Source organism: Haliotis rufescens, unplaced genomic scaffold (assembly GCF_023055435.1).
Source record: "Haliotis rufescens isolate VD_foot unplaced genomic scaffold, xgHalRufe1.0.p SCAF_78, whole genome shotgun sequence".
NCBI classification, from domain to species: Eukaryota; Metazoa; Mollusca; class Gastropoda; order Lepetellida; family Haliotidae; genus Haliotis; species Haliotis rufescens.
Window position 1 is genome coordinate 562,713 of NW_025964370.1, and position 13,606 is coordinate 576,318.

General features: G+C 45.1%; 1 protein-coding gene across 1 annotated transcript in view; it reads left to right on the forward strand.

Annotated features, from left to right (window-relative positions):
• Positions 1-13,606, forward strand: part of LOC124123138 (GTP-binding protein GEM-like) — a 102,827-nt gene extending 89,221 nt beyond the window's left edge. The window contains exons 3-4 of the mRNA XM_046486411.2: positions 10,668-10,857; positions 12,576-13,606. Coding sequence (XP_046342367.1) covers positions 10,668-10,857; positions 12,576-12,817 — 432 coding nt within the window. The 3' untranslated portion in view covers positions 12,818-13,606. The remainder of the gene's footprint in view (positions 1-10,667; positions 10,858-12,575) is intronic.

A 13,606-nucleotide genomic window follows, 5' to 3' on the forward strand; every position in this document is an offset into this window, starting at 1 on the left:
GCAGCTCCATACTTTTTTAGGTATTGTCTAAGATCAAAAACAGTACCTGTGTTACCATGATGTTTTTGTCAGTATATTTCAATCACAACTCACCAATATCTTATTTATTTGTTATCAAATGTTTGTTCTATCCGATGACATTGGTATCGCCCAGCTCATGGTGTCAGTCATCCCATGCCATGATTTGTGCCATTTGTCATGGTTCAGAAATAGGGGTGTGCTTATCTTTGGGTATATAAGAATATTACAAAGTCATAACAAGACATAGCAAGGTTGTGACTGTGACGTGAAGTGACTGTGAAATGACGGCCAATAACTCACTGTAGCGTGACGGCCACGATGTGACCCTCACGTGACGGAGAGGATGTGACTAACGTAACAACCAGGATGTGACTGTAACATGACGGAGAGGATGTGACTAACGTGACGATCAGGATGTGACTGTAACGTGACAGAGAGGATATGACTAACGTGACGAACAGGATATAACTGTAAAAGGACGGAGAAGATGTGACTAACGTGACGATCAGGATGTGACTGTTAACGTGACGGAGAGGATGTGACTAACGTGACGAACAGGATGTGACTGTAACGTGACGGAGAGGATGTGACTTACGTGACAAACAGGATAAGACTGTAACGTGACGAGCAGGATGTGACTGTAACGTGACGAACAGGATGTGACTGTAACGTGACGAGCAGGATGTGACTGTAACGTGACGGAGAGGATGTGATTGTAACGTGACGAACAGGATATAACTGTAAAATGAGGGAGAGGATGTGACTAACGTGACGATCAGGATGTGACTGTAACGTGACGGAGAGGATGTGACTGTAACGTGACGGAGAGGATGTGACTGTAACGTGACGAACAGGATGTGACTGTAACGTGACGGACAGGATATGACTGTAACGTGACGAGCAGGATGTGACTGTAACGTGACGAACAGGATGTGACTGTAACGTGACGAACAGGATGTGACTGTAACGTGACGAAAGAAATGTGACTGTAACGTGACGGAGAAGATGTGACTAACGTGACGAACAGGATGTGACTGTAACGTGACGATATTATGTGACTGTAACGTGACGAACAGGATGTGACTGTATCGGAATGGACAGAATGTGATCTGTAACATGACGGAGAGGATGTGACTAACGTAACAACCAGGATGTGACTGTAACATGACGGAGAGGATGTGACTAACGTGACGATCAGGATGTGACTGTAACGTGACGGAGAGGATGTGACTAACGTGACGAACAGGATGTGACTGTAACATGACGGAGAGGATGTAACTAACGTGACGAACAGAGTGTGACTGTAACATGACGGAGAGGATGTGACTAACGTGACGATCAGGATGTGACTGTAACATGACGGAGAGGATGTGACTGTAACGTGACGAACAGGATGTGACTGTAACATGACGGAGAGGATGTGACTGACGTGACGAACAGGATGTGACTGTAACGTGACGAGCAGGATGTGACTGTAACGTGACGAACAGGATGTGACTAACGTGACGAGCAGGATGTTACCGTAACGTGACGAACAGGATGTGACTGTAACGTGACGGAGAGGATGTGACTAACGTGACGAACAGGATGTGACTGTAACGTGACGATATTATGTGACTGTAACGTGACGAACAGGATGTGACTGTATCGGGATGGACAGAATGTGATTCTGTAACTGTGACTTAAGATGATGGCGAGGACATGATGGCCACGTTACTACTAGGAGGCGACTGTAACATAATGGCCACGTTACTACCAGAAAGTGACTGTAATATGATGACCAAGTAACTACCAGAAACTGACTGTAATATGATAGCAACGTTACTACCAGGAAGTAACTGTAACATGATGACCACGTTACTACCCGGAAGTTGCTGTAACATGATGGCCACGTTACTTCCAGAATGTCACTGTAACATGATGACCATGTTACTACCAGGAAGTAACTGTAACATGATGGCCGGGTAACTACCAGAAAGTGACTGTAACATGGTGGCCAGGACATGATGGCCACGTAACTACCAGGAAGTAACTGTAACATGATGGCCACGTAACTACCAGGAAGTCACTGTAATATGATGGCCACGTTACTACCCGGAAGTTGCTGTAACATGGTGGCCAGGACATGATGGCCACGTAACTACCAGGAAGTAACTGTAATATGATGGCCACGTTACTACAAGAAAGTGACTGTAACATGATGGCCATGTTACTACCAGGAAGTAACTGTAACATGGTGGCCAGGACATGATGGCCACGTAACTACCAGGAAGTAACTGTAACATGATGGCCACGTAACTACCAGGAAGTCACTGTAACATGATGGCCACGTTACTACCCGGAAGTTGCTGTAACATGATGGCCACGTTACTACCCGGAAGTTGCTGTAACATGGTGGCCAGGACATGATGGCCACGTAACTACCAGGAAGTTACTGTAACATGATGGCCACGTTACTACAAGAAAGTGACTGTAACATGGTGGCCAGGACGTGATGGCCACGTAACTACCAGGAAGTAACTGTAACATGATGACCACGTTACTACCAGGAAGTCACTGTGACATGATGGCCACGTTACTACCAGGAAGTCACCGTAACATGATGGCCACGTTACTACCAGGAAGTCACTGTAACATGATGGCCACGTTACTTCCAGAATGTCACTGTAACATGATGACCATGTTACTACCAGGAAGTAACTGTAACATGATGGCCACGTTACTACCAGAAAGTGACTGTAACATGATGGCCATGTTACTACCAGGAAGTAACTGTAACATGATGGCCATGTTACTACCAGGAAGTAACTGTAACATGATGGCCATGTTACTACCAGAATGTGACTGTAACATGATGACCACGTTACTACCAGAATGTCACTGTAACATGGTGGCCAGGACATGATGGCCACATAACTACCAGGAAGTAACTGTAACATGATGGCCACGTTACTACGTATACCAGGAAGTAACTGTAACATGATGGCCACGTTACTACCAGAAAGTGACTGTAATATGATGGCCATGTTACTTCCAGAATGTCACTGTAATATGATGACCACGTTACTACCAGGAAGTGACTGTAACATGATGGCCACGTTACTACCAGAAAGTGACTGTAACATGATGGCCATGTTACTACCAGGAAGTGACTGTCACATGATGGCCACGTTACTACCAGAAAGTGACTGTAACATGATGGCCATGTTACTACCAGGAAGTAACTGTAAAATGATGGCCATGTTACTACCAGGAAGTAACTGTAACATGATGGCCATGTTACTACCAGAATGTCACTGTAACATGGTGGCCAGGACATGATGGCCACATAACTACCAGGAAGTAACTGTAACATGATGGCCACGTTACTACCAGAAAGTGACTGTAACATGATGGCCATGTTACTACCAGGAAGTAACTGTAACATGATGGCCATGTTACTACCAGGAAGTAACTGTAACATGATGGCCATGTTACTACCAGAATGTCACTGTAACATGGTGGCCAGGACATGATGGCCACATAACTACCAGGAAGTAACTGTAACATGATGGCCACGTTACTACGTATACCAGGAAGTAACTGTAACATGATGGCCACGTTACTACCAGAAAGTGACTGTAATATGATGGCCATGTTACTTCCAGAATGTCACTGTAATATGATGACCACGTTACTACCAGGAAGTGACTGTAACATGATGACCACGTTACTACCAGGAAGTATCTGTAACATGATGGCCACGTTACTACCAGAAAGTGACTGTTACATGATGGCCAGGACATGATGGCCACGTAACTACCAGGAAGTAACTGTAACATGATGGCCACGTAACTACCAGGAAGTCACTGTAATATGATGGCCACGTTACTACCCGGAAGTTGCTGTAACATGGTGGCCAGGACATGATGGCCACGTAACTACCAGGAAGTAACTGTAATATGATGGCCACGTTACTACAAGAAAGTGACTGTAACATGATGGCCATGTTACTACCAGGAAGTAACTGTAACATGGTGGCCAGGACATGATGGCCACGTAACTAACAGGAAGTAACTGTAACATGATGGCCACGTAACTACCAGGAAGTCACTGTAACATGATGGCCACGTTACTATCCGGAAGTTGCTGTAACATGATGGCCACGTTACTACCCGGAAGTTGCTGTAACATGGTGGCCAGGACATGATGGCCACGTAACTACCAGGAAGTAACTGTAACATGATGGCCACGTTACTACAAGAAAGTGACTGTAACATGGTGGCCAGGACGTGATGGCCACGTAACTACCAGGAAGTAACTGTAACATGATGACCACGTTACTACCAGGAAGTCACTGTGACATGATGGCCACGTTACTACCAGGAAGTCACCGTAACATGATGGCCACGTTACTACCAGGAAGTCACTGTAACATGATGGCCACGTTACTTCCAGAATGTCACTGTAACATGATGACCATGTTACTACCAGGAAGTAACTGTAACATGATGGCCACGTTACTACCAGGAAGTAACTGTAACATGATGGCCACGTTACTACGTATACCAGGAAGTAACTGTAACATGATGGCCACGTTACTACCAGAAAGTGACTGTAATATGATGGCCATATTACTTCCAGAATGTCACTGTAATATGATGACCACGTTACTACCAGGAAGTGACTGTAACATGATGGCCACGTTACTACCAGAAAGTGACTGTAACATGATGGCCATGTTACTACCAGGAAGTAACTGTAACATGATGGCCATGTTACTACCAGGAAGTAACTGTAACATGATGGCCATGTTACTACCAGAATGTCACTGTAACATGGTGGCCAGGACATGATGGCCACATAACTACCAGGAAGTAACTGTAACATGATGGCCACGTTACTACGTATACCAGGAAGTAACTGTAACATGATGGCCACGTTACTACCAGAAAGTGACTGTAATATGATGGTCATGTTACTTCCAGAATGTCACTGTAATATGATGACCACGTTACTACCAGGAAGTGACTGTAACATGATGACCACGTTACTACCAGGAAGTATCTGTAACATGATGGCCACGTTACTACCAGAAAGTGACTGTTACATGATGGCCACGTTACTTCCAGAAAGTGACTGTAACATGATGGCCATGTTACTTCCAGAATGTCACTGTAATATGATGACCACGTTATGCCAGGAAGTAACTGTAACATGATGGCCACGTTACTACCAGAAAGTGACTGTAACATGATGGCCACGTTACTTCCAGAAAGTGACTGTAACATGATGGCCATGTTACTTCCAGAATGTCACTGTAATATGATGACCATATTACTACCCGGAAGTGACTGTAATATGATGACCACGTTACTACCAGGAAGTAACTGTAACATGATGGCCACGTTACTACCAGAAAGTCACTGTAACATGATGACGACGTTACTTCCAGAAAGTGACTGTAATATGATGACCACGTTACTACCCGGAAGTGACTGTAATATGATGACCACGTTACTACCAGGAAGTAACTGTAACATGATGACCACGTTACTACCAGGAAGTGACTGTAATATGATGACCACGTTACTACCCGGAAGTGACTGTAATATGATGACCACGTTACTACCAGAAAGTGACTGTAATATGATGACCACGTTACTACCAGAAAGTGACTGTAACATGATGACCACGTTACTACCAGAAAGTGACTGTAACATGATGACCATGTTACTACCAGGAAGTGACTTTAACATGATGGCCACGTTACTACCAGGAAGTGACTGTAACATGACGGCCATGTTACTACCAGGAAGTAACTGTAACATGATGGCCACGTTACTACCAGAAAGTGACTGTAACATGATGACCACGTTACTTCCAGAATGGCACTGTAACATGATGACCATGTTACTACGAGGAAGTAACTGTAACATGATGACCACGTTACTACCAGAAAGTGACTGTAACATGATGGCCACGTTACTTCCAGAAAGTGACTGTAACATGATGACCACGTTACTACCAGGAAGTGACTGTAACATGACGGCCACGTTACTACCAGGAAGTAACTGTAACATGATGGCCACGTTACTACCAGAAAGTGACTGTAACATGATGGCCATGTTACTACCAGGAAGTAACTGTAACATGATGACCACGTTACTACCAGAAAGTGACTGTAACATGATGGCCACGTTACTTCCAGAAAGTGACTGTAACATGATGACCACGTTACTACCAGGAAGTGACTGTAACATGACGGCCACGTTACTACCAGGAAGTAACTGTAACATGATGGCCACGTTACTACCAGAAAGTGACTGTAACATGATGGCCACGTTACTACCAGGAAGTCACCGTAACATGATGGCCACGTTACTACCAGAAAGTGACTGTAATATGATGGCCACGTTACTTCCAGAATGGCACTGTAATATGATAGCCACGTTACTACCAGGAAGTAACTGTAATTGATGGCCACGTTACTTCCAGAATGTCACTGTAATATGATAGCCACGTTACTACCAGGAAGTAACTGTAACATGATAGCCACGTTACTACCAGAATGGCATTGTGATATGATAGCCACGTTACTACCAGGAAGTAACTGTAATATGATAGCCACGTTACTACCAGGAAGTAACTGTAATATGATGGCCACGTTACTACGAGGAAGTGACTGTAACATGATGACCATGTTACTACCAGGAAGTCACTGTAACATGATGACCACGTTACTACCAGGAAGTAACTGTAATATGATAGCCACGTTACTACCAGAAAATGACTGTAATATGATGACCACGTTACTACCAGGAAGTCACTGTAACATGATGACCACGTTACTACCAGGAAGTAACTGTAATATGATAGCCACGTTACTACCAGAAAATGACTGTAATATGATGACAAGGACATGATGGCCACGTTACTACCAGGAAGTAACTGTAATATGATAGCCACGTTACTACCAGGAAGTCACTGTAACATGATGGCCACGTTACTACCAGAAAGTGACTGTAACATGATGGCCACGTTACTACCAGAAAGTTACTGTAACATGATGGCCATGTTACTTCCAGAATGTCACTGTAATATGATGACCACGTTACTACCCGGAAGTGACTGTTATATGATGGCCACGTTACTTCCAGAATGGCACTGTAATGTCAATGGCCTGGAGTTATGCAGCTCTCACACTTTGCCGAGGTGGTTCCCTAGCTCTCCCGAGTCTAACTCGGTTAACTCGGTTAGGACTCGGGAAGAGACTACATATACGAGTATCATACGAGAACGCTACGAGTGTGTTACGAGCCCCATAGTTTAGTACGACCTCTCTACGAGCTCTATACGAGTATCCCCGAGTCAGCTCGGGTCCATACTCGGGACGCAACTCGGCAAAGTGTGAGAGCCCCTTTACTTTAGCGTGACGGCCATGAATCATTCGTCACTAATCGCCCCTTTCCGTCACCTGCAAGAAGACTCGGGCTCCTATCGATGAATGATATGTGCGACAAACCAGTCTGAATGTGCGTATGACTTCAAGTACTTCGGGTCAAAATATCCGTCGGGAATATTTTTTTATTTATTTTACATACATCTTGCATCTAGAAACATACACAAGAAACAGTTAAACATATTCAATCATACTGTATAATACCGTGAATCTGGATGTGTTTTAATAGCATCTGGAATATATATGAAATTGGGGAAATATACGTGAATAATTACGCTAAGAGTTGACAATTCTTTAAGCTTTGCGCGTTTGCGCTTAAGACGAAACCCAGTCGCAAAAATGGCATCCAGAGTGGCACGAGTCGCTACGCAGCATGTCCCGGAAAAACGCGAGTTGGTCACGAATGGGCCAGGAAGATACTGTAACGTGACGGATAGAAAGTGACTGTAACGTTGTAACCTGACGTCCACAAGATGTCTTATGACATATGATGCTTGATGCAATGAGTAGTTTGTAGATGTGTGCACTTCCAGTCATGATGAGTACCAGTCATGGTCATCTATATGTCACGACGTATAATGCAGAATGATGTCTCGTTGGAAATATAACTTATTTAACAATCTGACATTTAACAAATCATTTCACGAAAGTAATACACGTCTAGAAATATCCACCTTGAAGCCAGAAACTCTCTAATGCCTTGAGGTATTGTGCAAGATATATCTCCACGAGTGTGTTCCTATAGCAACACGTTGTGTTACAGCGAGTATATTCCTATAGCAACACGTTGTGTTACAGCGAGTATATTCCTATAGCAACACGTTGTGTTACAGCGAGTATATTCCTATAGCAACACGTTGTGTTACAGCGAGTATATTCGACACACAAATACATGCCCGTGGCACTGACAGGCTTCAAGAATGACTCATCACCATCACCGACACCCCCCCCCCCCCCCCCCCCCGCCCCGCCAGACTGTCACAGACACCACATCCCACCCCGCCAGACTGTCACAGACACCCGATCCCACCCCGCCAGACTGTCACAGACACCCCATCCCACCCCGCCAGACTGTCAAAGACACCCCATCCCACCCCACCAGACTGTCACAGACACCCGATCCCACCCCGCCAGACTGTCACAGACACCCCATCCCATCCCGCCAGACTGTCAAAGACACCCCATCCCACCCCACCAGACTGTCACAGACACCCGATCCCACCCCGCCAGACTGTCACAGACACCCCATACCACCCCGCCAGACTGTCACAGATACCCGATCCCACCCCGCCAGACTGTCACAGACACCCCATACCACCCCGCCAGACTGTCACAGACACGCGATCCCACCCCGCCAGACTGTCACAGACACCCCATCACACCCCGCCAGACTGTCACAGACACCCCATCCCACCCCGCCAGACTGTCACAGACACCCCATACCACCCCTCCAGACTGTCACAGACACGCCCTCCAGACTGTCACATACACCCCATCTCTGACTGTCAAAGATATCCCATCCCAGACTGTCACAGACACTCCATCCCAGACTGTCACAGACACTCCACCCCAGACTGGCACAGACACCCCATCCAGACTATCACAGACACCCCGCCAGACTGTCACAGACACCCCATCCCACCCCGCCAGACTGCCACAGACACCCCGCCAGACTATCACCGACACCCCCTCAAGACTGTCACAGATACCCCATCCCAGACTATCACCGACACCCCCTCAAGACTGTCACAGATACCCCATCCCAGACTGTCACAGACACCCCCTCCAGACTGTCACAGATACCCCATCCCAGACTGTGACAGATACCCCTTCCCAGATTGTCACAGATATCCTACCCAGACTGTCACAGACACCCCACACATATTGTCACAGACACTCCACCCCAGACTGTCACAGACACCCCCTCCACACTGTCACAGATACCCCATCCCAGACTGTCGCACATAGCCCTTTCCAGATTGTCACAGATATCCTACCCAGACTGTCACAGACACCCCCTTCAGACTGTCACAGACACCCCCTCCAGACTGTCACAGACACGCCCTCACAGACACCCCATCTCTGACTGTTACAGATATCCCATCCCAGACTGTCACAGACACTCCATCCCAGACTGTCACAGACACTCCACCCCAGACTGGCACAGACACCCCATCCCACCCCGCCAGACTGTCACAGACACCCCATCCAGACTATCACAGACACTCCACCCCAGACTGTCACAGACACCCCATCTCTGACTGTCACAGATATCCCATCCCAGACTGTCACAGATATCCCATCCCAGACTGTCACAGACACCCCATCTCTGACTGTCACAGATATCCCACCCCAGACTGTCACAGACACTCCACCCCAGACTATCACAGACACTCCACCCCAGACTCTCACAGACACCCCATCTCTGACTGTCACAGATATCCCATCCCAGACTGTCACAGACACCCCATCTCTGACTGTCACAGATATCCCATCCCAGACTGTCACAGACACCCCATCTCTGACTGTCACAGATATCCCATCCCAGACTGTCACAGACACCCCATCTCTGACTGTCACAGATATCCCACCCCAGACTGTCACAGACGCTCCACCCCAGACTATCACAGACACTCCACCCCAGACTGTCACAGACACCCCATCTCTGACTGTCACATATACCCCTACCCAGATTGTCACAGATATCCCATCCCAGACTGTCACAGACACTACACCCCAGACTGTCACAGACACCTCACACCACCTTCAGTCTCTCCGAAACCTCCCTAACAATCGTCCCTAATGTTGTCTATCCTACACCTGGAAACTGGGACGTTGCATCTCAGGACCACCGACATGTTGACAACAGTCCTGAACACAGATGCAGGGCGTGAGATCATGTTTCTAGTGACATTATTCATAAACCTGTCATGCTACTTACACCCACTATTGGGTGTCTCAGTTGCACATTGTATCTGGGTGTCGGGTGGTCAGGCTCGCTGACTTAGTTCATGCATGTTATCGTATCACAACTGCGTGGATCGATGCTCATGATGTCAATCACTGGATTGTCTAGTCCAGACTCGATTATTTACAGACAACCGTCATATAGCAGAAATATTGCTGAGTGTGGCGTTAAACAACAAACAAACAAACAAACAGTCGCAGTGGTTTGCCGTGTCCAGACTCGATTATTTCCTTGCAGGACTGGCGCCTGCACTCCGAGGGCGGCGTGGACGCTTTCGTGGTGGTGTTCAGCATCGACGAGCGCGCCACCTTCGAGAAGGCCACGGACCTGTTGTTCGAGATCCGACACGTGGACAAGATGAACACGGCCATCATTCTCGTGGCCAACAAGTGTGACCTGGTCAGAACCCGGGACATCACAACAGAAGGTGACAATTGAAATGTATTTAGAATCTGTGTCCTTGTGCCTTAGGGGTGCGGCGGAGTAGACTGGTGGTTAATGCTGGTGTGTTCACTGATTGTGTGTGCAATGTGTTCACTGATTGTGTGTGCAAGGGTGTTCACTGATTGTGTGTGCATTGTGTTCACTGATTGTGTGTGCAATGTGTTCACTGATTGTGTGTGCAATGTGTTCACTGATTGTGTGTGCATTGTGTTCACTGATTGTGTGTGCAACATGTATAATGATTGTGTGTGCAATGTGTTCACTGATTGTGTGTGCAATGTGTTCACTGATTGTATGTGCATTTTGTTCACTGATTGTGTGTGCAATGAGTTCACTGATTTTGTGTGCAACATGTATAATGATTGTGTGTGCAATGTGTTCACTGATTGTGTGTGCAATGTGTGTTCACTGATTGTGTGTGCATTGTGGTCACTGATTGTGTGTGCAATTGGTTCACTGATTGTGTGTGCAATGTGTTCACTGATTGTGTGTGCAATGTGTTCACTGATTGTGTGCGCATTGTGTTCACTGATTGTGTGTACATTGTGTTCACTGATTGTGTGTGCAATGTGTTCACTTATTGTGTGTGCAATGTGTTCACTGATTGTGTGTGCAATGTGTTCACTGATTGAATGTGCATTGTGTTCACTGATTGTGTTTGCAACATGTATAATGATTGTGTTTGCAATGTGTTCACTGATTGTGTGTGCAATGTGTTCACTGATTGTGTGTGCATTTTGTTCACTGATTGTGTGTGCAATGAGTTCACTGATTTTGTGTGCAACATGTATAATGATTGTGTGTGCAATGTGTTCACTGATTTTGTGTGCAATGTGTGTTCACTGATTGTGTGTGCATTGTGGTCACTGATTGTGTGTGCAATGGGTTCACTGATTGTGTGTGCAATGTGTTCACTGATTGTGTGTGCAATGTGTTCACTGATTGTGTGTGCAATGTGTTCACTGATTGTGTGTGCAATGTGTTCACTGATTGTGTGTGCAATGTGCTCACTGATTGTGTGTGCAATGTGTTCACTGATTGTGTGTGCAAATGCTTGCTGGTTGTGTGTGCAATATGTATAATGATTGTGTGTGCAATGTGTTCACTGATTGTGTGTGCAATATGTATAATGATTGTGTTTGCAATATGTTCACTGATTGTGTGTGCAATGTGTTCACTGATTGTGTGTGCAATGTGTTCACTGATTGTGTGTGCAATGTGTTCACTGATTGTGTGTGCAAATGCTTGCTGGTTGTGTGTGCCCTGTGTATAATGATTGTGTGTGCAATATGTATAATGATTGTGTGTGCAATATGTATAATGATTGTGTTTGCAATATGTTCACTGATTGTGTTTGCAATATGTATAATGATTGTGTTTGCAATATGTTCACTGATTGTGTGTGCATTGTGTTCACTGATTGTGTGTGCATTGTGTTCACTGATTGTGTGTGCAAATGCTTGCTGGTTGTGTGTGCCGTGAGTATAATGATTGTGTGTGCAATATGTATAATGATTGTGTTTGCAAAATGTTCACTGATTGTGTGTGCAACATGTTCACTGGAATGTGCAGCCTGGTCGACGAACGTGACATCTCCGTATTCTAAAATTGTGTAGCGACTTATCTAGTTCCTGAATGAGGTATCGGGCATGTGCAGATGCAACGTTAAAGCCGACCTGTGACTTATAATATATGTTTCAGAGGCCAAGAGTGTTGCCAAAACCTACGACTGCAAATACACGGAGACGTCGGTGGTCCTGAACCACAACGTGGACGAACTCCTGGTCGGCATTGTCAGCCAGATCCGACTCAAGCGGAAGGTGAACGCCAAGAAGAGGGACGGCAAAGAAGAAGGGTGTTACTCTAAAAGCAAGCATCTGCTGACGAAAATATTCAAAAAAGAGCATGTCACAAAATCATGTGAGAATTTGTATGTGTTATAGGATGTGGGAATGTGTATATATGTGTTACAGAATGCGAGAATATCATGCTTTTGTAGATCGTGAGAACATGTATGTGTAACAGAATGTGAGAATACTTTGTGTTATAGAATGTGAGAATATATATGTGTTATGGAATGTGAGAATGTATGTTTCAGAATGTGAGAATTTGTATGTGTTATAGAATGTGAGAATATGTATTTGTTACATAATGTTAGAGTATTATGTTTTATAGATCGTGAGAATATGTATGTGTTATTGAATGTGAAATAAGTATCTGTTAGAGAATGTGAGAATATGGATGTGTTAAAGAATGCGAGAATATGTATGTGTTATGGAATGTGAGAATATGTATGTGTTATTAAATGTGAGAATCAGTATCTGTTAGAGAATGTGAGAATATGTATGTGTTAAAAAATGTGAGAATATGTATGTGTTACGGAATGTGAGAATATGTATGTTTCAGAATGTAAGAATCAGTATGCCTTATAGAATGTGAATGTATGTGTGACAAAGTGAGAATATGTATGTGTTGGGATAAATGTCCTGGACCAATTCGCCACCATACCTTCCGTCTGAGTCCGTGTCGAATAACTCCAGAATCAGGGCATGCATTAGTCCTGCACCATGACCGTGGAATATATTTATTTAATGTAAGAAATAATGCTAGAAATGCATACAAAAGCAAGTCTAGCAAGCTCAAGCTAGCTCTATTCTCTGATATCTTATATTACACTATATCCTTCTTCACTCTAAAAGTAAAATAAAAATTCCCTATGCTGATTTCAGAGA